Below are 26,196 nucleotides of genomic sequence, written 5' to 3' on the forward strand. Positions count from 1 at the left end.
ATTTTCTCCAAAAGAACAGATGGATATCTGTGGTCTGGAGATCAGTTATAATTCTGGGAGATTTTCCTGCCTCACCTGGAGATCAGCAAACCAATCCCCAGCTTTGTAGACGAATGTAGAGGAATGAAAATGTTTGGCTTGGCTTGTTGTGGCTCGGTATTTGCAAGTGCCTGTCACAATTCAGTTACTAAAGGGATAACTGCCTGTGTGTGTCAACCAGTTGCTGAGGTCACTGTTTTATGACCTGCTCTATGGATTAGCTATTGGTCAGTCAGTCAGACCTTGGTTACATGCAGAGCTGGGATCCAGCAGGTTCTCACAGGTTCCCGAGAGTAGGTTACTAATTATTTGTGTGTGCCGAGAGGGGGTTACGAATTGGTGATTTTGCCACGTGATGTTTGCCTTAGTTACGCCCCTCCTCTCAGCAGTAGCGCGCAGAACTTGAAGCTGTCTGGCAGGAGGTTCAGCGGCGTGCGTGGCAGCCTGTGCACATTCGTTTCCTGCCCCAGGACCGGCGCAGCGGCTGCGTCCTTGCCACAGCCTCGCCCAGGAATGCCACGCCCCAGAATGCCCGGCCACACCCCCGTCGTGCCCCGCTCAGCCCCATTGGCGTTACGCCACAGTTTGAATCCCACCACCATGGGAACCTGTTACTAAAATTTTTGGATCCCACCACTGGTTGCATGCAAGTGGTCACGTAGCCCGGGGTTATAAAGTTAACTCTGTTTCTTTGTTTGAGCAGTGCATAGCACACTAGAGGAAGCCACGAGGCTAGTCAGCAAATTAGCTGCCAGATGCAGCCTTCTACTGCAAATATGTCACAGAGAAGTATAGCTTGTTATTGTTTTATCTCCATGTAACCCTTCCCTAAGCTAGTAAAGTATTTTTTATACAACAGCAATTCAGCATTCCCGCCTATCTTTGCTTGCCACTGCACAGCTCTGCTACTTAAGAATCTCTCGGAATATATTATCAAACCCTACACTTGGACTTTGTGGCTTTTTCCTTTTCGGGAGGCACCAGGCCAGAAACCTTATAATCTGTCAGCCGTCCAACGCGGTGCCACGTTAAATGACACCCCACCTCTATCTCTCAGGCACGAAAGCCCACTGTTCGCCGTCTCGCAGATATTTTCGGATTCCGGTCCCCTTGCAGGCCAGCTGTTACATTCTGACAAATACCGTTCCGTTGCCAACGACGAAACACAATGAAAGCTAAATATTGCTTTGGGACGGCCAACGGGGTCTGACACCGAAGGACAATTGCCAGCCTGCCAACTGACATCTTAACCATTAAAGGCACGTCACGAGCAAATTCCCTCAAACGGCTGTTCTCAAATATCAGCTCCTGAGATCAAACAGGGCAGGTTCTCGAACGCCGTCACCGAATATTCCAAGGATATTTAGCGACGACGTGAGCCGACGACGGCCGCGGTCTTAAGGAGGGGTCAATCTCTGCTCCACTTCAGGCTTACAGGATGGAACATTCCCTTCAAAATCCCAAAAATCCCTTGGGAGGGGGCACGATTTGCCTCATTTAGAGGCACACAAAGGTTCCCTCAATGAGAAGCAGCGCTGGGCAGGGAGTCTTTAGCATTTTCCCTGCTTGCAGATGTTTGGGAAATCACTGGTGTGTCATGATGACACCTAAGGTTGACAGCTCTGAGTTGGGAAATACCTAAAGATTTGGGGGTCGGAGCCCGGGGAGGGAGGAGTTTGGGGGAGAGGAAGAACTGTAGCAAGGTACATGGGGTAGAAAATGTTGACAGAGAGAAAATTCCTGCATGGCAGGAGAATTGGACTTGATGGCCCTTGGGTCTCTTCCAACTCCATGATTCTATTATTCTTTGATTCTATGGTATTACATTCATTATTTATGTAGCCTGGCTACAGTTTGATGTGTTTGTATATTGGATTTTAAGCTGTCATTATATTGTCTCTGTTTTAGCGATATACTGGAAGAAGCTTTGAGCCCTCTTTGGCAGGGAGAACAGGCTATAAATCTAATAAATAAATAAATCTATCCACCAAGTCTACACTCCAAAACAGCCAGGGGAACTGTATCATGATATATATAAAAAAAGAAAGGGTCACAAAAGGTTCATCTTCTAGTCAGCAGAAGTTTGCCCAACAAAGAGGCCAGAGATAGTCAGTCTAGGGCAGGGGTCTGCAACCTGCGGCTGTCCAGATGTTCATGGACTACAATTCCCATCAGCCCCTGCTGGCCCCTTCCGCATTGTAGGAGTCGACCTTAGATCGACTTGAGTCCGACCCGAGTCCTCCGCACATACATAGCGTCGGACTCGTGTCTGACTCGACTCACCCCCCTCTCGCCGTTGAATTTCTGAGCTCGACTGGGAGGTCGAGTCAACTGGCGTACTCAGGTTGCGCTTGAGCCGAAGCCGACAGAGTGCGGAATCTCCGATGACTCGACTCTGCCAGCCAGCCAATCACAGCTCAGCATTTGTCGGGAGACATGGCGGCATGAGAAGCTTTGGGCATGCGCAGAAGGGAGACTCATCCCAATCAGAACGCAGTGCGGGGGAGGTGGTCCCGCCCTCTGAGCTCGGCTCCGGAGACACGAGTCAGCTTCTGTGTGGAGGAACGGGAGGACTAGAGTTGAGGTACGATTCCGCCGACACGAGTCGAACCTGAGTCGTCTTGTATGTCCGGAAGGGGCCGCTGTTTGGCCAATTGGGGCTGATGGGAATTGTAGTTCATGAACTTCTGGAGTGCCATAGGTTCGCCACCACAGCTCTAGACCAATGAGAGGCTGTTGCCGGGGCGGGGGGAAAGTATCCTTGTTGGATGTATAAGAACCAATGCATTGTATATGCTAAGTTTGGTGTAAGTTCTGAGTCTGAGTTGAGTGTTAAGTTCAGTGTGTAAGTTCACTGTGTTCTTGCTAAAGAGCTCTGTATAGCTTTATAGTCTTGTATAGCATAGACTTGTGTAACCTTGCAACTGCTAAAGTAAAACCTTCCTATGGAAAGAATATCTTGCGTGGAGAGAGTATTCTTTTCCGAGTGTGGTAGGAGGTTGCAGTGAGTGCAAGAAGACTGCTAGACCTTCTCATCTGACCAGAGTGACTCCGCTTTAAACTCTGCTGATGAACTGTTCTGGGACATCCAGAAATCAACTGTAATAGCGGGACAGCTCTGGGTGTCGCCTGGAGGTTGGCAACCCTAATGCCAACATTCTGGATACAACCAGAAGGAGGGGCGCAGTGCTGCATGGCATCCTTTCCCCTTTCCCCCTCCCCCCAGGGTAGGTGGGCCCAGAGGTGGGATCCAGCAGGTTCTCACAGGTTCCCGAAAGTAGGTTACTAATTATTTGTGTGTGCCGAGAGGGGGTTACTAATGGGTGATTTTGCCATGTGATTTTTGCCTTAGTTACGCCCCTCCTCTCAGCAGTAGCGCGTAGAACTTGAAGCAGTCTAGCAGGAGGTGCACCAGCGTGTGTGGCAGCCTGCGCCTGCGTGCATTCAAGCTTCCCGCGATCCCGCGCAGCGGCTGCGCCCCGCCACAGCCCCGCCCCAGGAATGCCTGCTGGCCACGCCACTCTCTCATGCCCCTCCTCGCCCCAGCCCCATTGGCGCTACGCCACAGTTTGAATCCCACCACCATGGGAACCTGTTACTAAAATTGTTGGATCCCACCACTGGGTGGGCCCCAACCAGATGATGGGCTCCCCCCTCCTCCTCCTCCTCCATCCCTCCTCCCCCAAGGTGGGTGGGTCTTGACCAGATGACAGCCCCTCCTCCCACTTTTGGCACTGCTGGAGAGGAGGGCATCAGCCAAGGCCAGGATACTACCCATCGTGGTGGGCTATCTGGTGAGGCTTGATGGGAGATCCTTGGGAGAGCTGCTTACTTTCCGATGAGCGGCACCCCCTGGGACGTCTCGGGGACTTTCTTTGCAATCAGGAAGAGGAAAACAGTCTGGGCAAGAAGGACGTTAATGGAGACGGTGCACTTCTGTCCGCCAGCTGCAGAGACAAGAAAGGGAAGAAGGTGACTAGGGAAGAAGGGGGGGAGGTTCCCATAATGCCTTTCATTTACTTATTCAGGACGTTTGTATTATTTCATTTACTTATTCAGGACGTTTGTATCTCACCAGCATGTAGTTGTCAGAGAGGCAGACTCTAACCTAGAGAACTGGATTTGATTCCGCACTCCTCCGCTCGAGCGGCAAACTTTAATCTGGAGGACTGGGTTTGATTCCCCTTTCCTCGACATGAGGGGCAGAGTCTAATTTGATGCACTGGGGTTCAATTCCCCGCTCCTCCGCATGAAGCCTGCTGGGTGATCTTGGGCCCTTCACAGCTCTCTCCAAACTCTCTCAGCCCCACCTTCTCCATAAGGTGTCTGTTGTGGGGAGGGGAAGGAAAGGCAATTGTAAGCCACTTGGAGACTGTGTTGTCGAAGGCTTCCACAGCCAAAATCACTAGGATGTTGTGGGTTTTCTGGATTGTACAGCCATGTTTCAGTAGTATTCTCTCCTGATGTTTCGCCTGCATCTGAAAATGCCAGGTGAAACATCAGGAGAAAATACTACTGGAACATGGCCACACAACCCAGAAAACCCACAACATTCACTTCGAGACTCTTTACAGGTAGAGAAACGTGGGCTATCAAAAGCAGCTCCTCCACCTCCAACTCCAATGGGGATCCAAAGAGCTTTAGATCCTCCTCTTCTCCTTCTTACAACAACCCTGCGAGGTAGGTCAGGCTGTGTGACTGGCACAAGGTCACCAAGCGAGGTTCCACAGCAGCATCAGGAGTTGAATCTAGGTCTGTTAGATCCTACTCTATCCACTACACTGCCCTGACTCTCACATATGTCCACCTGATTCCTCATTGGCCCCATCTTGGGCACGCCCCAGCCTTCAAGTTGTGGGACAGCCATTTTTATCTCCCCATGGGCAGAGGCGTATCTAGGCAAACTGGAACCCATGAACAAAACCTGAATTTGGTGCCCCCCCACCCTGTATGGGCGGCCACCCTCCCCCACCACAACCAAACAATGATTTTTTGCACCAGCTCACAAAACACCTCCCACCCCCAGCAAAACATACATGGTTCTCTCCCCAACTCTCTTTCCTAATTTTGTCCTCACACCAACCCTGTGAGGTAGGCTGTTAGCCTGAGAAACAGCTCCAAGCCAATGCAAGTGTGTATTAAGCATGTAAATCTCTCACAAATCACCCCCAGCAAAACATTTACCAAACAAATGTCAGCATCATCTCTCACAAAACACCTCCAGTGGAATCCACCCCCAAACAGCATCACTTTCAATGGTGTTGAAAGTGGAGCCCAAACTAGGGAGCCCAAATTCTTCTTTTAAATCCACCTTAAAGGGAGAATCTGGGATTCCCAGTTAAAACAACATTGAAAGTGATGTTGTTTTGGGGTGGATTCTCCCCCACCCTGAAACAGCATCACTTTCAATGTTTAAACTGGGGACCTCAGATTCTCCTTTTAAGTCCATGCCGAAGGAGGTAGATTTAAAAGGAGAATCTGGGGAAATTTGGGGGATGCCTGCTGTCAGGGGTGCAATTGTTAAGCTAGCAGCACCAAACTTTCAGCGTATATTTAGGAGTCTCTCCTGATGATACCACCCAGGTTTGGTGAAGTTTGGTTCAGGGGTCCAAAGTTATGGACCCTCAAAAGTGTAGCTCCCATCTCCTATTAGCTCCCATTGTAAACAATGGGGGATGAGGCACCCCTTTTGGGAGTCCATAACTTTGGACCCCCAAACCAAACCTCACCTAACTTGGGTGGTATCATCAAGAGAGTCTCCTGAAAAATCCCTGAAATTTTGGTGCTGCTAGCCTAAAAACTGCACCCCCTGCAGGCCAAAAACTGAAAAAACACTAAAAAATAGAAAAAACACACATTTTTGCGCCCTCCACTAGGGGGCGCCGGGGGACATAGGGTACCCCATGTCCCTAGGCAAATACGCCACTGCCCATGGGATTCTGGGAAATGCAGTTTGGTAAGCAGTGGAGTTGGGGCAGCTGTTAAAGAGAATTCTGAACCTTCTCCTCTGCCAAAGATTTTGCACATGAAGCCACAACTATTAAACTGGTAGAAAACCAAATGCAAGGTTCGTACGGAGATGAGCCACAGGAACCTGGACAACAAACGACATCCTTTGTGATGCCATGACAGCGTCCTGACACTGACCTTTGGCAGGCAGGAAGTACACCAGCACAGCGACGGAGGAAATGAGGACACAAGGGATGATGATGTTGATGATGTAGAAGAGTGGCTTCCTCTGGATGATTAGGAAGAAAACAATCTGCTGATATCCGATGTCATCCGGCGTGAAGCGCTTGGCGTTCACTACCTTCTTGGCTGGGCGGTGCTTAATGGCCCATTCTCCATTCTCTATGGGAAGACAAAGGCCATTTACACACTTACATTGAGCGCTTTGAGATTGATTCTCAGTTACGCACAGGTTTTCCCCTCTTCGCAACTCACCGCGATTTCTGAGACGAGAATCCCCCAAGTTTCCAGAACCTGTTTGAGCGCAACTTTTTCTCGCACTTTGCAGGGAAAGCGAAGGAGATCCCTGTGCCTTAAGCTTTCTTCAGGTTTTCCACTTTCCCCCCCACCTTTCCCTGTTCACACCTGTTTCTCCTGATCTTTGGACCACCATTTCAAAGCGATCAGAAGGGCTTTCTTTCTTTTTTATTTGAATGCTGAAGATATATTGCTGGAGGGATAGCCCCTTAAAATTGACATGGTCTAGCAAAGTGATGCTAAACCAAAGACTGAGAGAATCCCAGTGTAAATGTAACCTCTATCTGTGGGTTCTGTGGGGCAGAACGTGGAATGGGTTTGCAACAACAAATTTTTAAAAACAAAATGGTTTACTTTCTTAACACATAACATTAAACATCAACATTTAACATCACATTTCAAGGTCCTGTTCAGGTTGCATTTTCAAGTCCTTATATTTACAGTCTACTGATTCTGCCAAGTCCAATTCTTCTTTGCAAGTGGGTTGGCTCCTGAAGACTCCAAGGGCTTGGTGAACAGGATTCAACATGATGAAGGTTTCCAGGAGAACTCTCACCCATTACAACCCCAAAAAGAAAACCCTTAACAAGGTGTTAAGGGCTTATACAACCAAGGTCCGAGTCTGGTAGCCTTGTCTCCTCCAACTCCATGAGGTCTGCTGCAGCCTCTTGCTGCTTTGAGTCTCCACCCCTTTCTGGGTCAACCCATTCTGAGCATGGGGGTTACATAAACAAACAAACAAACAAAAAATACAGGAAAAACCCAATGCAGAGCAAATAGCTGTGGGGTAAGTGGCCCGTGCATAAATGGCCAGAATCACATGGGCATGAGAGAATCCATCTCTGCACACATACACAAACACAGAGATTAACTGTGAAGCACAACTGAATTCTGCGCACCGTGTTCTACCTCCATTCTAGGGTTAGCAAGCCTCCAGGTAGAACCTGGATATCTCCAGAGCTCCAAACTACAGAGAGGATTTCCCCTGAAGAAAATGGCTGCTTTGGAAAGTGGGCATTATACTCTGCTGAGACCCCTCCCCAGAGGTGGGATCCAACAGGTTCTCACAGGTTCCCGAGAGTAGGCTACTAATTATTTGTGTGTGCCGAGAGGGGGTTACTCATTGGTGATTTGGCCACGTGATTTTTGCCTTAGTTACGCCCCTCCTCTCAGCAGTAGCGCGCAGAACTTGAAGCAGTCTAGCAGGAGGTGCACCGGCGTCCGTGGCAGCCTGCGCCTGCGTGCGTTCGTTTCCCACCCAAGGACCGGTGCAGCGGCTGCGTCCTTGCCACAGCCCCACCCAGGAATGCCCGGCCACACCCCCGTCGTGCCTCGCCCAGCCCCATTGGCGCTACGCCACAGTTTGAATCCCACCCTTATGGGAACCTGTTACTAAAATTTTTGGATCCCAGCACTGCCCCTCCCTCCCCAAATCTCACCCTCCCCAAACCACGCCCCCAAATATCCAGGAATTTCCCAGCCATGAGTTGCCAGCCCTACTCCGGCACTGACAACCATCTTTTGAGGGAACTGTTGTGACGCATTCTTAGGTAACCGACCCACAATTGTGTTACTATGCTGTGCTCGCTGATGCTTTTTGCCATGTGCAATGTTTTGATTATTGATGCTTGCTGTTCGCTGTTTATACTGTTATATTTCATGCAGCTGTGCTAGGATTATGGATGTGTTTGCCATTTCGTGATGCTACGTTCATCAATGTTTGCTGATTTGATTATGCTGATTGATGTTTCTTGTTGATACCACTGTTGTTCGCCGCCCTGAGCCCTACGGGGGAGGGCGGGATATAAGTCGAATAACAAAGTAAAATAAAGCTGAAACCAACAACACTGGAATAATCTTGTACTTGTAGCTCTCTCTCTCTCTCATTTTCTCCACCCAGCCCCAAAAAGAAGATGCCAGCACACCTTACAAAAACCAAAGCTTCATCTGGATAGATGGGGAGACCAGTTCCAGTTCACTTGGGCAGGCAGCTATAGCAGTAGGATAATGCACAGGTGTCAAACTCACGGCCCTCCAGATGTTATGGACTACAGTTCCCATCATGCTGGCAGGGGATGATGGGAACTGTACAGTGGTGGGATCCAAAAATTTTAGTAACAGGTTCCCATGGTGGTGGGATTCAAACTGTGGCGTAGCGCCAATGAGGCTGGGCGGGGCACGATGGGGGAGTGGCCGGGCATTCCAGGGGTGGGGCATTCCTGGGTGGGGCTGTGGCAAGGACGCAGCCGCTGCGCCGGTCCTTGGGCAGGAAACGAATGCACGCAGGCGCAGGCTGCCACGCACGCCGGTGCCCCTCCTGCTAGACTGCTTCAAGTTCTGCGGGCTGCTGCTGAGAGAAGGGGCGTAACTAAGGCAAACATCACGTGGCAAAATCACCAATTAGTAACCCCCTCTCGGCACACACAAATAATTAGTAACCTACTCTCGGGAACCTGTGAGAACCTGTTGGATCCCACCTCTGGAACTGTAGTCCATAACATCTGGAGGGCTGCGAGTTTGACACCTATGGGATAATGGGAAAGAGATCCAGAGCATTATTCTCCAGATGCAAAATGCCCACACAGATCCCTGCAGTTTCACCCAAAGAGGCAAACCCCTCTACATCTGCAATATGCCTCCCACCACCTTCCATTTCAAGGGGATTTCAGCCAGCTGCTGGGATTTGGTAGGGCGCTGAGCGGATCCTGCCCGGCGCTGAGTCCCTGAATGTCTCCAGCCTGCCTGCTGCTGTAGTATGCCACATTTTTCTTTCCCTCCCACCCCCGTCGGCTGCGAGGCAAAGCCAAGCGTGACACGTTATTAAGTTGGTGTCGCCGTCGTGTTTTCCTGTTGTCTGGCAGAGCGATGGATTTTTACCAGTGTAAAATAACTTGCTTGTCCTAATAATGTGGGGGGAAAAAAACCCCTGCTTGCTCCCGACGACAAACTTTGCACTTTCGAGATGCTATTAAAACATGATGGAGAATGGCAGCAGCAGATGTGCGGAGGGACCGGGAGGGAAATAAAAGGAACGGCGCAATAGAAGGAAAAACAAATACAAATTATTCTCTTGTTGGATCGTTATAAACAGTCGTGGAGCCCAGGGAAACGGGGCCGGCACAACCACAAGGACGAAGAGGGTGGCCTCTTGGGGATGCGGGGATGTGATACCAAGAATAGGCATATATGGGCCATCAAGTCAAGTCGCAATCTAATACTGGCAGCTGTGTGGTGTAAGGGTTAGAGCACAGGTGTCAAACCCGCGCCCCTCCAGATGTTATGGACTACAGTTCCCATCATCCCCTGCCAGCTGGCAGGGGATGATGGGAACTGTAGTCCATGAACATCTGGAGGGCCGCGAGTTTGACACCTATGGGTTAGAGCAGGGGTCTTCAAACTATGGCCCTCCAGATGTTCATGGACTACAATTCCCATCAGCCCCTGCCAGCATGGCCAAGTGGTAGGGCTCATGGGAATTGTAGTCTATGAACATCTGGAGGGCCAGAACATCTGAAGCCCCAGCTGGCAGGGGATGATGGGAACTGTAGTCCATAATATCTGCAGGGCCGTGAGTTTGACACCTATGGGTTAGGAGGCAGGGGTTCACACTATGTGGTGCTCCCTCCAGGGATGTTCATGGACTAGACAGTTCCCATCAGCTCCCCTGCCAGGCATGACCAAGTGGTAGGGCTTCATGGGGAATGGTAGCTCTCATGAACATCTGGGAGGGGCTGCAGGAACACCTCTGAAGCTTCCCAGCTGGGCAGGGGATGATGGGAACTGTAGTCCATAATATCTGCAGGGCCGTGAGTTTGACACCTATGGGTTAGAGTAGTAGGGTGGACTTTACACCTCCAGGATAAAGTTGGGGATCATACTTCATTCAGCCCCTGCCAGCATGGCCAATTGACCATGCTGGCAGGGGCTGATGGGAATTGTAGTCCATAACATCCGGAGTGCCAAAGGTTCGCTACCACAGGGTTAGAGGGTTGGACCAGGATCTGGGAATATGTGGTTTGGCATCCCCACAAAACTTGGTGGCTGACTTGAAGCTCGTTGCGTGCTCTCAGCCTAACCTACTTCACAGGGTTGTTGTGAGAATAAAATGCACAAGAGAGGAACAAGGTGAGGCACTTTTAGGCCTCCATTGGGGACCGTTGGGTCCAATGAATGAGTAATCAAACAAACCCACAACCGCTGAAGAGGGCTTATGGGTAGCACACGGCTGTGTCTTGCAATCTTTTCCACTAGCAGAGGTGAGACTCCTTTTCTCACCGAGAGGGCTTTGTTGGGGGTCATGATAAGACCTGTGTGGATAAATGCCCCGGGGGTTGGCTATTAAGGAGGGGGGGATCAGAGAGGATAGAATGAGCAAGGTGGGGAAGATCGAACCCACAGTCTTTGTCTGGGCTTTCCCATCAACTAACAGAACACCACTGGAAGAATCATAGAGTTGGAAGAGACCCCAAGGGCCATCAAGTCCAACCCCCTGCCCTGCAGGAACACATAATTAAAGAGTTTCTGAATTAATCATATCTGCCGCGGAATGACTGGATCGCCTAATCCGCCGTCAGGAAGAGACTTCTGTCTCCTGCCCGGCTTTCTGATAGCCAGGCCAGCAATGCCTTTTTATTGCCTACTGTGCTCTGAATTACAGACAGCTGTGTCATTTCATTAAGCATGGGTTGAGAACAAGAGAGAGACGGAGACTGATTTCTGCCTCCGTCATAACGTCAGGTCACCAAGCGGAGCTGCGTGGCCAGAGCTTTGAATGCAAAACAGAGCAATGAAGGTCCATCTAGTCCAGCATCCTGATCCACACAGGTGTCAACCAGTTCATCTGAAGGTCCCACAACAAGGCATAGAGGCATAGAACCTTCATGAGAACATCAGAAGAGCCTTGATGGATCAGAGCAGTGAGAGTCCATCCAGTCCTGCATCCTGTCTCACACAGTGGCCAACCAGCTCCTCTGGAGGTCCAACAAACAGGGCATAGAGACTGAGGTCTTCATAAGAACACCTGAAGAACCCTGCTGGATCAGAACAGTGGTCCATCTAGTCCTGCATCCTGTCTCACACAGTGGCCAACCAGCTCCTCTGGAGGTCCAACAAACAAGGCATAGAGACTGAGGCCTTCATAAGAACACCTGAAGAACCCTGCTGGATCAGACCAGTGGTCCATCTAGTTCAGCCTTTTGTCTCACACAAGGGCCAACCAGTTCCTCTGGAGGTCCCGCAACAAGGCATAGAGGCATAGAACCTTCATGAGAACATCAGAAGAGCCTTGATGGATCAGAGCAATGAGAGTCCATCTAGTCCTGCATCCTGTCTCACACAGTGGCCAACCAGTTCCTCTGGAGGTCCCGCAACAAGGCATAGAGGCCGAGGCCGTCATGAAAACATCAGAAGGGAGGGAGAGGCGGTTTATAAATATAATAAATAATAATATATAAACAATATAAGTAACATAACAAACAAACAACAACAAATAACAACAACAACAACAATAAATACTAATATGAAGAGCTCCTAGTTAGGATCAGCAGAATCTCAGGTGCAGTGAAGGTCCATCTAGTCTACCATACAGTTTCATGTAAGTGGCCAATCGGTTCCTCTGGAGGACCAACAGCACGTCACAGAGGGAGAGGCCCAGAGGTGGGATCCAGCAGGTTCTCACCAGTTCCCGAGAGTGGGTTACTAATTATTTGTGTGTGCCAAGAGGGGGTTACTAATTGGGTCCGCTTTTTCATCTCCACGCCCTCGCCTCCCTGAGAGGCGTCCTGCCTTTGAACGTGAAAGTTCCATATAGCAATTGCGACTAATAATGTAACTCCATGAACTGGGTGATCCCTTTCAGGTACCGCAATTCATGAATTCTCAGCCTTTCGTACCTTTTATCTCCCCAGTCTCCATCAAAGAACCTGTGTGTTTCACCATTGCTGTGTTCTGGCTTCGCCTTTTCTGGGGGTAGGTTTTAAATGTGAGGTTGGACGCCTGCTTTTTATGTATTAATCTGTCTCCGCTGGTTTTAGGTTATTTTAGTATTGACAAGAGATGGAGCCTATGTATTTATATTGTACCTGTGTTTTGCTCCTGTTGTCTCTGAATTTTTGCTGTTCACCGCCCGGAGCCCTCCGGGGATCGGGCGGTATAAAAGCCGAAACAATAAATAAATAAATAAATAAATAAATAAATAAATAAATACATACATACATACATACATACATACATACATACATACATACATACATACATAAATAAATAAATAAATAAATAAATAAATAAATTTGTGAGTTGGGCATTTTCTATAATGTGATGATGATTTAGAAATGACTTGGTGCAAAAAATGTTTTTGGGGTCATGGTGGGGTGGCTGCCCATGGGGTTTTGCCCAGGGCTCAGGTTTGCCTAGGTACACCTCTGCCCCCTTTGCTGACGGGGGGCTGCCGAGGGAACCTGTTACTAAAATTTTTGGATCCCACCACTGGAGAGGCCTTTCCCTGGCTTCGCCTCCTGGCACTTGTATTCAGAGCCTGATTGCCTTTGAATGCGGAAGTTCCCTTTAGCCACTGATAGACCTCTGCTCCATGAATCTGTCTTGTGGAATTCATGGCCACAAGATGAGGTCGGTGGACACAGTGAGCTTAGATACCTTTAGAAAAAAAAAGGACTGGACAAATTCAAGGAGGAGGGCAGTCCCATTGGTTGTTATTTGCTATCGTAGCTACACAGAGCCATTGTGTTCAAACACAACGTACTCCAGAAGTCCAGGTGGCGGGGAACTAACAATGGGATAGCCCAGGTGTATCCTCCAGATAAGTATTTGGCCCACACAGTGGCTGACTAGGTGAGGCCCTCAGCCAGATCCAGCAAAGCAATTCCGTACCCATGATGTTCTTTTAAGAATTTGTAGGACATCGAACTGCCCCCTTTCCCCATACTTCTGGTTCAGGTACCGGCAAAGTTACCTGTGAAATCTTCTGGGTCAATGAAGATCCATTCAATTTTCTGGTTTTCTTCTACCGCTAGCAGCAGATTGATTTCGTGGGCATTGTAGGTTTGAGACCTTGTAAATGGAGAATTGCAAAGTAAAAAATCAACACATCCCAAAGCACTATCAGGTATACCAGGGGTCCCCAAACTACGGCCCGGGGGCCAAATGTGGCCCCCTGAAGGCATTTATCCAGCCCGCCAGGCATGGCGGCGATGGCTCCATTCATGTGCAGTGGGGGCTCGAGGGAGAGGAGGAACCGGCCCCAAACGGGCTAAGCTGGATTGCAAATTGCTACATGATAGTACCCCCCCCAAATCTCCACATGAAATTTCTTTTCTGACCCTATAGAGTTGGAAACCTTACACATGGCAAACTCCCTGCTCACCAGCCCTCTTCCTCTCGGGCTACTCCAGTAGCGTGTTGCTCTCAGGCTTTCTCTGTTCCAGCTTTGCCTCACTCCCATTGGCAATTCCTCAGCCAGGCTGGCATTAATCGCCTCGCTTGGCTTGCTAGAGGAGGAAAGAACCCAGGAAGATACCTGATCCTGGGTTAGATGGAATGCCTTCATTGGGAAAGTTCTGCTTTTTTTTTTTTTTACAGGGGAAGGTATTCCACAGCCTCCCCAACAATATTTGGAGCCCACCCTGTATTTGACATACTTTGGTCACTGTTCTAAAAATAGACCATGACAGAAAGGCTGAAAGGTGAAATCAAACATTTTACAATCATTTGTGCATAGGAATTTGTTCATAGTTTTTTTTAGTCCGGCCCTCCAACAGTCTGAGGGACAGTGAACTGACCCCCTCTTTAAAAAGTTTGGGGACCCCTGAGGTATACCAATGCATATCTCTAGGTCAGGGGCCTCCACTCTGGCGCCCGTGGTCGCCACGGCACTCACCTACACCTTTTACTGGCACCTGCCTAATGCTTTCAGAAAGTAGGCAGGGCCAGGTGAGGCTTTTCCCAGCAAGGCTTCTGATTGGCCATTGGAGATTTGATCGGTGTTGCAGATTTTTAAAAACGTGTTGCTTTGGTTACAGCTGCCAGCTTCACTGTGTTGCTGAAGTAAACTGTGACTCCCATTTCTCCACATGAACAGCAGACTCTAATCTGGAGAACTGGGTTTGATTCCCCACTCCTCCACATGAAATGTTGATCATAGTGTCTGTGGTACCTATGCTCCCTGAGATCCAGCATGGTGAGAGCCGTGGTGGCGAACCTTTGGCATTCCAGATGTTATGGACTACAATCCCCATCAGCCCCTGCCAGCATGGTCAATTGGCCATGCTGGCAGGGGCTGATGGGAATTGTAGTCCATAACATCTGGAGTGCCAAAGGTTCGCCACCACTGGTATAGTGGTTAAGAGCAGGTGGATTCTGATCTGGGGAACCGGGTTTGATTCCCCACTCCTCCACCTGAGTGGCAGAGGCTTATCTGGTGAACTAGATTTGCTTCCCCCCTCTGACACTTTGGGCTAGTCACAGTTCTCTCCAAACTCTCTCAGCCCTACCTACCTCAATGGGGAGAGGAAGGGAAAGGAGCTTGTAAGCCCCCTTGAGTCTCCTTACAGGAGAGAAAGGTGGGCTATAAACCCAAATTCTTCTTCTTCCTATTCTTCTCTGTGACGCCCGTCCCACCTTCTGTCTGGGATATAAGGACTCAAGAGATCTCCGCTTTCAAGTCACATACAACGAAGGGAGTTTTGAGTCTCAAACAGATATACTCTGCAAATCTCATTGATCCCCAAGGTTCAACCGAACTGAAATCTAGCATAGATGCCTATTTTCTGTGTAATTTAGCACCAGCAATGGCTTCTGGGAGCTGTACATCCGAAAAACTCCTGCCAATTGGATGCAAAACATCAAAGCGACAGGCCAGAGAAGGGTCGATGGGGCCTCTGTTGAAATTAATGGAAACAAAAAACCGAACACGCTAATAAATAAAAACAAAGCAAAGCGAAGGACTTCAAAGGAGTGAAAAAGTAAACCAACGGGCATCTTGAAAAAGGAATATAAGTGGAGAAGCAAAACAGTTCTTATGAGCATGCATATCCCTAATTGTCAGGAAATGGAGAGGTGTGACTATTTTCGAATGCGCCACTTCAAAGAATCTGGTGCGTGCATGTATATGGGATAGTCCCACAGCTCAAATACTGCTTTGGAAGACCTACCTTCAGTCTGGGGTTACCAACGCCAGGTTGGGAAATTCTTGGAAGTTTGGGAGCAGATCTTGGGAAGGACAGAGTTTGGGGAAGTGATAGCAGAGTCAGAAGTGATTTTATTCCATTTCTGGTCTTGTTTTGAATAAAGATGGAACAATGTTTTATTTCCGTAAAAGATAGGTAGGATCAAACTGTATTAGGCAGAAAGTAGGACTTATAGCTATCTTTTGTATTCGCGTCTGCATGGAACCTCCTTGGCTCAAGGCAGGAATCCACCCCTGCTCCACCTGGGCATGTCCCTTTCATTTGTAAAGCCCGGAATGGACGTTGACAAAAGGGACCCCGGACAGAAGTTTCCATCTTTGCCTCCAATCCCAAAACCAGCAGGCAGGATAAGGGTGCTGTCAGCCGCTAAGTTTCGCTTCGACTGGACCCCAAGCACCCAAAGGACTCCTTTTGTGTTCTTCGCCAGTGCCTACGTCATAGTTCCCTGCCTTCTTGCTGCGCAAAATTCATAGAAGGGACTGCCCACTTGGACTCTAATTGGTTCCCATGTATTTGTAGGTGTATGATTGGTTGTCATGTATTTTGTGAATGAATGGTTGTAGGCTGTCCTGTATTCTCCCAGACTCCCGGGCGGGAGAAAGTGTATTTAAGATGCCTGTTAAGTTGTTAGGGTCTGGTAGGACTCTTATAATCCAGATGTTAAGAAGATTATGATCAAATTCCAATCAGCCCCTGCCAGCATGGCCAATTGGCCATGTTGGCAGAGACTGATGGGAATTGTAGTCCATAACATCTGGAGTGCCCAAAGGTTCGCCACCACTGTGCTAGGCAATGCAGTTGCCGTGGTGCGGAGGTGCTGACACGTAGGTCAGCATCTCAATAAACTCATTTTTATTTCTTAATATTCTCGCTGTGTTGGGTCCCGTTTCTGTTCCTCTGCGCTGCTGAGAGCTGGCAGTTCTGGGGAAATAAAGTTACCCAGGCAGCGCGGTAACAGAAGGAACACACCTCAGTAGGGTTGTGATTCATAGAATTCATAGAATTCAATTCATAGAATCATAGAGTTGGAAGAGACCCCCAAGAGTCATCAAGTCCAACCCCCTGCAATGCAGGAACACACAATCAAAGCACTCCCGACAGGGGGCCATCCAGCCTCTCAAAAACTTTTTGTTACTTGTTACTTAAAAACTGTTACTTGGAAAACCTCCAGAGTTCGTAGGAGACAGAAAGGGGGTGTGGTAGGGACCCCAAAACATTACCCAGAGCAATATCAGACCTGACCCGTAAGTTCTGGGTGCCCCATTAAATCCAATGGTCTTGCCCAGACTGTAGCAGATATGGCCCAAAGGAGGAGCGACATCAGTGGTGGGATCCAAAAATTTTAGGAACAGGCTCCCATGGTGGTGGGATTCAAACAGTGGCGTAGCGCCAATGGGGCTCATGGGCACGCATGGGGCGTACCTGCATTCCGGGGGCGGGGCACTAATAATTTCTCTGTTACTGTGAAAAACTCTTACTGTAAACAACAATTTCTCATTTCCTAATTTCCAGCTGGTATCTTTCTGTCCATAATTTAAACTCATTCTAGCAAGTCCTATCGTCTACTGCCAACAGAAACCACGACTTCTCCTCTCATTGACTGCCTGTCAAATACTTAATACTTTCAAATGCTTAATTTTGTTTCTAGAAATCGTAAAGGGGAGACTTTCCTTAAACAAGGAACTTTAACCATATTTCTGAAACATGTTTTTGCCAAAACAGCCCAACAGGAGAGAATCTATCCCGCCTTTTCTACCTTCGCTGACCAGGTTTCACATCCAGGAAAACAACAGGACTTTATGGTTTTTGGGCCTAATGGGATTTCTAAACGAAAAGCGTTTTAACTCCAATTAGCAACCCCCTCTCGCAATAATAACAAATAATTAGTAACCCACTCTCGAACTGGTGGAGAACCTTGCTGGATCCCAAATCCTTCCTGAGTTTACGGCCAACTCCCAAACAGTGAACCTTAACTTCCATTTTTTCCCTCATCTCTGACTTAGCCCCTGCCACCCAGACCTTACGGACTATAGTGCAAAGACTCACTGGAAGACCATGGAGCAATTCTGCCAATCGAAGGGGAAGTAGGTGACAATGATAGCACAAGCGCTGCGGTAGATGGCCGGGGGAAGCCAGTAGATGGATCCATCTGGAGACACCAGGACGTTCGTGTAGAGCGTGATGTCAAACACCCCGTCGATGCTGCACAGAACAAGGGGAGAAAGAGATCGTGGAAGTTGGGGGCTCCTCCCTGCAGAAGGGGTATCGTTTACACCCCAACTCCCCCCAAAGGCAGGTTCTGCCATGATCCCCCCCTCCATTATATTCCCACAACAATCCTGCAAGGGAGAAAAAGAGTTTGGATCTGTACCCTTCTCTTCTGCAAGGAGTCTCAAAGTGGCGACCCAACTCCTTTCCCTTCCTCTCCCCACAACAGACACCTTGTGAGGCAGGTGGGGCCGAGAGATTTCAGAGAGAACTGCAACTAGCCCAAGGTCGCCCAACAGGCTTCATGAGCAGGAGCGGAGAAACAAATCTGGTTCTCCAGATTAGGGTCTGCTGCTCATGGGGAGGAGTGGGGAATCAAACCCAGTTCTCCAGATTAGACTCCACGGTTCATGGGGGAAAGTGGGGAACCAAACCCGGTTCTCCAGATTAGAGTCTGCCGGCAGTGATACTGGCAGAGATAAGGGGAAGTGGAGAGCAAACTTTGGAACACTCACTTGTTCTCTAGGATGATGTCTGGCAGCCACACCGAGGTGGAAGGTATCCGGAGACGGTCAATGTTGTCGTACTCATCCGGGTCCCACTGCAGGCGATAATCGTGCCATTGCTGGCAACAAGGAAAAGGATTATAAATATTCACAATGCAACATGTTGGAGGCTTGGCAAGGTGGGGCCAGCGACCTCATAATCCCATTCAAAAGTTGTAATTGTATCTTCTTTTTGTATTGTTGTTTTCTTATTGGTGTTTGGTAAGGGACTTGCCCCCTTACCTCTCCTTTCTACCTGCCCCCTTGCCCCCTTTGATGTCGGTGAATAAAAGTTCTTGCGCCTGTTTGTAAGGCGCGATTCTCCTGCCCGAGCTGTGACCAGCACCTCCAAATAAAATCCTTTGCTTTGAAGAACGCCGGCTTCCTGCGCCTCATTACGTTGCTGAACTGAAATCACTTATTGTTACCCGAGCAACAGTGGTAATAAGAGTGATATAGATATGTTAGCTTATAATTTTTTAAGCCATTGTATTTAAGCATACAAGTTGTATGAGAGTAATTCACGGGGCACCAAGCACTTCAGATCCTCTGAAGATGCCAGCCACAGATGCAGGCAAAACGTCAGGAGAGAATGCTGCTAGAACACGGCCCTACAGCCCGGAAACCACACAGCACCCCAGTGATTCCGGCCGTGAAAGCCTTCGACAATACATCAGAAACTTACTTCAGTTGGAAGAAACAAAACTCATGCGGCAGCCTGACACTGAGCTTTTCAGAAGGGTGGGGGAAACAGGGCCCCTCAGTAGAGACAAGAAGTTAGCAGAAGTTCAGAAGTTAGCAGAAGCTCAGAAAACATTTGATAAGGGTGGGATAGAGGCTTGGTTAATGTAGCAACCAAAATCTCTGAACGGGGCAAGATGACATAAAGAATAGATGCCCGATTGTGGAAAGCAAGGTGGGCTTTGGAAAAGGAGGAGATTTAGGAGCAGCCCAGCCAAGGGGTAAAGAGACACAGTATACTAACAAGTAAGTACAGGGAGGGGAGAAGAATTGGTAACGTGATGGGCAGTTTGACCCAGCCAATGGGCAAAAGACAAGGAGGCAGAGGTGGGATCCAGCAGGTTCTCACAGGTTCCCGAGAGTGGGTTACTAATTGTTTGTGTGTGCCGAGAGGGGGTTCCTAATTGGGTCCGCTTTTCCATCTCCACGCCCTTGCCTTCCCGAGAGGCACACTGCCTTTGAACGTGAAGGTTCCATATAGCAATGGCGACTAATAATGTAACTCCCTGAACTGGGTTAATCCCTGTCAGGTCCTGCAATTCATGGATTCTCAGCCTTTCATACCTTTTATCTCCCCAGTCTCTATCAAAGAACCTGCGTGTTTCACCATTGCTGTGTTCAGATTTGTGAGTTGGGGCATTTTCTATAATGTGATGATGATTTAGAAATGACCTACTGCAAAAAAATTTTTGAAGGTCGTGGTGGGGTGGCTGCCCATGGGGGGGGCATCCAACTCAGGTTTTGCCCAGGGCTCAGGTTTGCCCAGGTACGCCTCTGCCCCCTTTGCTGAGGGGGGGGGGCTGGCGAGGGAATTTTTGGATCCCACCACTGCAAGGAGGGATGTTTGTAAGAGGGTATAAAGTAATTTAGGCAGACAACAGTGCTTCGAACCTCCTCTCTGTCCTGCTCGACAAAGGAGAGTTCCCTCTTCTGTGCAGAATTGAAAGAAAACAATAAATCTCTAAACACTGAAGAAGCTTTTGGATAGCTTTTAGTACATCTGACATATTTGATGGGGCATTTTAATTTAGAGATTGCGAACACTAATAATTTATATTTTAATGTAAAACTAAATTATTGTTTTAATTTAAATTATTGTTTTAACTAAGTTACTGTTTTAACTGCATGTATTTCTGTATTGTTATAGCCAATGGCTCAAACAATAAATACTTGACTATGACTATGACTAGTAACCGACTTTTGCCTCGGGGGCAGGGCTATTGCTTTGTGCCTATCAAGAGCTCCAAGGAGAAACCTCAGCTCTTCCTGTACAAGTCGCTGAAAAAGTTTACAAAACGTTTTCAGACCTCCCTGTTTGATTACACGCTCATCCCCTCGAAATGCTTGCTGGCTGGCATTTTGTGATTCTCCCTGGTTTTTTTAAACTTTTCTGTGGATCCGATGCTTCGATGCTTCAAAGCCGAGTGCTGCAATTCTCCCTAGGCTGTGGACTCAAAGCTTCAAAGACATCATCCCCCCCCCCAAAAAAAAACTAAAAAGAAAAGAGCCAATGAAAATAAACAGGGGAGACAATGGAGCAAGCTCTGAAAATGGCGCTGAGGAGGAAATCCGGATCGCAGAGAGGCGCAGGAAACGTTTTAAAGACATGGACACGGCAAGCAAAAATGTTTTGCAAATGTTTTCGTAAAATGAATCGCTAGAATCCAGGATGCATATGAAATGCTTTGGGGCTGGAAATGAAACATTTTGGGCTGAAAACCATGCGGAACTCCTCATAGGAAACACTTCATTTCTTGCCTCAAAATGTTTTGTTTTGGTTGTGTGGAAAGGACCCTAGAGCCTCTTGCAAAGATAGAATTGTCGAAGGCTTTCACGGCCAGAATCACTGGGGTGCTGTGTGGTTTCCGGGCTGTGTGGCCGTGTTCTAGCAGCATTCTCTCCTGACGTTTCGCCTGCATCTGTGGCTGGCATCTTCAGAGGATCTGATGTTGGGAAAGCAAGTGGAGTATATATATCTGTTGGAGTGTCCAGGGTGGGTGGAGAAACATTGTCTGTGAGTAACAAAGAAGGCAACCGGGTCAATAGATGACCATAGACAAAAGAAACAAAGGCCAGGATACTTCTATTCAGATGCTCCCACCAGTGACCTTGCTATCTCCATTGTTACTCCCATGCTATTGTCTTCATTGTTACTCATACTTCTATTCAGATGCCCTCAACTATTGACCTGGTTGCCTTCTTCTCCAAAAAAAAAAGGAAAAAAGAAGAAGAAGAAGAAGAAGAAGAAGAAGAAGAGGAGGAGGAGGAGGAGGAGGAGGAGGAGTTTGGATTTATATCCCCCCTTTCCCTCCTGTAGGAGACTCAAAGGGGCTTACAATCTCCTTGCCCTTCCCCCCTCACAACAAACACCAAATTTCAATCTAGAACATAGGGGTGACAATTACCATCATAGCCGTTGTTCTAGCTGAGAATATCCCTGAGCCCTGACAGCCATTGAAAGACTGCCATGTTGGCTTGCGTTCTAGGGTTGCCAACCTCCAAGTGGATGGCTGGAGATCTGCTATTACAACTGAGATCGGTTCACCAGGGGAAAATGGCCGCTTCGGAAGGCAAACTGTCGTGCGGACAAATAGTTATTTAGCAGAGTTCAAGCAATAAAGAGGCCGACAGTTGCTTTACTGAAAAGTATATAGTTTACTTACTATCAGGGGAAAAGGGTAACTTGGAAGAAAACAAGAAACATCTTTCTAACTAGCTAGCTCCAACTTGTTACTGCTGTTGCTCGGGTAACAATAAGTGATTTCAGCTCAGCAACGGAATGAGGCACAGGAAGCCGGCGTTCTTCAAAGCAAAGGATTTTATTTGGAGGTGCTGGTCACAGCTCGGGCAGGAGAATCGCGGCTTACAAACAGGCGCAAGAACTTTTATTCACCAACATCAAAGGGGGCAAGGGGGCAGGTAGAAAGGGGAGGTAAGGGGGCAAGTCCCTTACCAAACACCAATAAGAAAACAACAATACAAAAAGAAGCTTGCTGCTTAGACTATTACATGGCTAAGACTGGGCGACAGACCACGTGCAGAGTGCAACAAAGAACATATATCTAAAGCCTATGTGCATAACTGCATGTAGCCCACCCAACCAATAAGTATCAATTACCTGGTCGCTGACTTCTGATCTCACTAACTAATTAGCATGCAACAATTAACTCCTTCATTACTGGATTGTGTGACTGGCACTTGCCAATTCCCATCTCAAACTCTACAGCATTGAAGTCTTTCCCCTCCCCCATGCCCATGTTCCTCAGGCTCCACCCCCAAGACCTCCAGGTATTTTCCAACCTACCTAGATATCCCCTGGAATTACCACTAATCACCCAATGAGGATGGACAGTTTCCCAGGAAGAAACGTCTGCTTTGGAGGGTGGACTGTATGGTCCTATACCTGCTGAGGTCCTTTCTTTGAGGTCCTTACCCTTCCCAGGTTCCACCCCACAATCGCCAGGTATTTCCCAACCCGGAGCTGGCAACCCGACTTAGCATACAGGTACACTGCCTGTGTAACCCCCATGCTCAGAATGGGTTGACCCAGTATGGGGTGGAGAGTCAAAGCAGCAAGAGGCTGCAGAGCTCGTGTAGTTTGGAGGAGACAAGGCTACCAGACTTGGATCTTGATTTGTATAAGCCCTGAACACCTTGTGAAGGTAACTGCAATGTTGTTGGGAACTACTGGGAAGGTAGTTGTTTATTTTTGCTATGTTGTAAATGTTGGAGTTTATTGTTTCAGGGTTTCTTTTTGTGGTTGTAATGGGTGAGAATTCTCCTGGAAACTGTTCATCAAGCCCTTGGAGTCTTCAGGAGCCAACCCACTTGCAAAGAAGAATTGGACTTGGCAGTATCAGTAGACTGTAAATATAAGGACTTGAAAATGCAACCTGAACAGGACCTTGACGTGTGATGTTAAATGTTGATGTTATATGTTATATGTTAAGAAAGTAAACCATTTTGTTTTTTAAAAAATTTGTTGTTGTAAACTCATTCCAAGTTCTGCCCCACAGAACCCACAGATAGAGGTTACACCTGGACTAGCAAAGACTAAACAACATGAACCCAAAGGAAGCACAGAGGAAGAACTTACCATCTCGACCCAGACGTTGGTGGTGAGGGCCTCTTCCCTCTCATTCTAGGGGAAAGAAACAAATCGAAAGCTGTAATGTCACATTCCCATCTGACAACCCCACACCACAAAGTCCCCCCCCTAAAACTGCCCCCCGCCCCAACTCCTGAGAGTTTGACAGCCTTATATTGTAAACACAGGCTCTTTCCTGCTCCTGACCTACATTCTTCGGCCTAGCTAATATAACAAGAGGACAAAACCAAAACCATTATACAACGGCTATAAATGATGACATAGTGTGTGCATCCTGACATTCATATATTTACTATTAATAGAAAGCATCCCTATAAACACCAACAGTGCAAATCTCTGCAATGTTAGCTGGAGGAGGCCATGGGAGTTCCTGACGGGTGACCCCCTCTTAATCAAACTCCCTTCGATCTAATCCCAAAACCTGCAATGTTAGAACTCTGGCATGCAAGTCGGGGGGTAGGGATACCATTAGTGATGCGCTAATGCCACCAGAGAAAAACTGACATCACTTCCTGTGAGCTCTAGAAGTGACATCAGCATGTCAGTAGTAGGGATGCAAACCTCCAAGTGGGACCTGGGGATCCCTTGAAATTATAGCTCATTTCCAGACTACAGAGAGCAGTTTCCCTGGGGAAAATGGCAGCTTTGGAAGGAAGCTCTGTGGCATCGTACCCCACTAAGGTGTAGCCCCGACTAAGGTTCCCCACTAAGGGTAAGGTGACCAGATTGTCACCTTTTTAAACCGGGACAGGGGCACGCATGCGCGCGCGGCCACAGGAGCGCACTGCCTTTTGGGGCGCTCCCCGGTTTCCAGCCCTGTGACAGAGCGGGAAAAGGGGAGCGCCCCAAAAGGCAGTGCGCTCCTGCGGCCGCGTGTGCGGGAGGCTGCCACACTGCCTTCTGGGGCGCTCCCCTGTTTCCCGCCCTGTGACAGGGCGGGAAAAGGGGAGCGCCCCAGAGGGCAAAATTGGGACAGTTAAAAAACCCCGCGGGACGCGGGACAGATTGGTTTAAGGCGGGACTGTCCCACCAAAAGCAGGACGTCTGGTCACCTTAACTAAGGGTAAAGAAACGAGTCTATAGCTGTAACGTCACATCGCCCCTGACAGCCCCACATCACAAAATCGCCCCCCTAAAACTGCCCCCCCAACCTCCTGAGAGTTTGACAGCCTTATATTGTCAGCACAGACTTAGTGGGGAACACTAAGGTGTCCTCCCCAGGCTCCACCCCCTGCCCCCCAAAATCTCCCGGAGTTTCCTGGCCTGCATCTGGCAATCCTACTCCCCACCTCTGCTCCCCTCTGCCAGTGACCAGGGTGGACTGGTCAGCAGCATTAGCCACGGGGGCACAGAAGAAAGGAGAACGGCTTGCTTACCAGTGAAATGAGGTTGGTGAGGGTCAGCTTGAGCGTCACGTTGATAATGTCCCCGTCGTGCTCGGCTGGACGCAAGTTGCGCTTATAATTGGCCATCAGGTCTTGGAGAAGCTTCTCTTCCTGGTTCCGGCTTAGGACCACTGCAGAAAGAAGACCATTGGGGTTGAGTTGGGTTGCCAACTCCAGCTCATTAATTTCCTGGAGATTTGGGGGTGGAACTTGGGGGTGAGCAGGGTTCGGGCAGGAGAGAGATCTCAGTGGTGTATAATGCCACTGAGTCCACTCGACGGTGCTGCCGTGTCTTCGTTGTGGCTAACGGCGATGTGCAGATTGATTTTATATTTGTCTAATCCTTATATTTGTCTAATCCTTATTAGTTCTAAGCATGGAATGATGGACTATTTGTCTAATCCTTATATTTGTCTAATCCTTATATTTGTCTAATCCTTATTAGTTCTAAGCATGGAATGATGGAAAGATTTACCATGCACCTTATCGATTATTTACGATGTTACTATTCACACTTTCAGTAATATTGAATACCTCTTTATAGATATACATTAACAGATAATTGTAAGTCGAGTACAGATAACATTCTAATAATCTGATTATGGTTAAGACTGGTTGGGCCAATGGAATAAGGTTTTTTATACATACATAACTATACGTATTTATTAATGTCTTTTAAAATATATACATAATAATAAGATTATCGTTTAGTTAGGCTGCCTAAATGATTAATGGTTAGTTGTTTTCATCCAGTATACCAGTTAATGTTAGCTTACCTTTATTAATAAGATTTCCAATATAAATCCATTTTATGCTTAATTTTGATACAGACTGTGTTTGATTTTGATTATATAAGTTTATGTGTTTTTAATTCCATCAATACTAATTTAGGAAGAACTTAGGAAGAACTTCCTGACTATCAGGGCTGTTCAACAGTGGAATTCACTGCCTCAGACAGTGGTGGAGTATCCTTCTTTGGAGATTTTTATCAGAGGCGTAGCTACAAGGGGGCCAGGGTGTGTGCATTGCACCGGGCGTGTGCTTGGGGGGCAGCAAAATTTTCAGGTTTGTTTTTTGTATTTTTTAGTTTTTTCAGTTTTTGGCCTGCAGGGGGCACAGTTCTTAGGCTAGCAGCACCAAAATTTCAGGGAGTTTTTGGGGGACTCTCATGATAATACCACCCAAGCTAGGTGAGGTTTGGTTGAGGGGGTCCAAAGTTATGGACTCCCAAAGGGGGTGCCCCATCCCCCATTGTTTCCAATGGGAGCTAATATGAGATGGGGGCTACACCTTTGAGAGTCCATTATTTTGGACCCCCTGAACCAAACTTCACCAAACCTGGCAGGTATCATCAGGACAGTCTCCAAAAGAACCCTGAAATTTCTATGCTGGTAGCCTAAAAACTGCGCCCCCTGCAGGCCAAAAACTGAAAAAACACTAAAAAATACAAAAGACACAAATGAACCGGGGGGGGGGGGGCAGCA

General features: G+C 48.1%; 1 protein-coding gene across 2 annotated transcripts in view; it reads right to left on the reverse strand.

The window, feature by feature from the left end:
* The window catches only part of LOC125437443 (acetylcholine receptor subunit gamma-like), a 40,734-nt gene that overhangs the window by 5,002 nt on the left and 9,536 nt on the right, over window positions 1-26,196 (reverse strand). For both annotated transcript variants that reach the window (XM_048504995.1, XM_048504994.1), the window contains exons 2-8: window positions 24,704-24,843; window positions 23,316-23,360; window positions 18,449-18,558; window positions 17,772-17,927; window positions 13,493-13,590; window positions 6,187-6,390; window positions 3,872-3,986 (exon numbers count right to left, since the gene is read on the reverse strand). In XM_048504995.1, coding sequence (XP_048360952.1) covers window positions 3,872-3,986; window positions 6,187-6,390; window positions 13,493-13,590; window positions 17,772-17,927; window positions 18,449-18,558; window positions 23,316-23,360; window positions 24,704-24,799 — 824 coding nt within the window. In that variant the 5' untranslated portion in view covers window positions 24,800-24,843. The remainder of the gene's footprint in view (window positions 1-3,871; window positions 3,987-6,186; window positions 6,391-13,492; window positions 13,591-17,771; window positions 17,928-18,448; window positions 18,559-23,315; window positions 23,361-24,703; window positions 24,844-26,196) is intronic.

Source organism: Sphaerodactylus townsendi, linkage group LG08 (assembly GCF_021028975.2).
Source record: "Sphaerodactylus townsendi isolate TG3544 linkage group LG08, MPM_Stown_v2.3, whole genome shotgun sequence".
Lineage (NCBI taxonomy): Eukaryota > Metazoa > Chordata > Lepidosauria > Squamata > Sphaerodactylidae > Sphaerodactylus > Sphaerodactylus townsendi.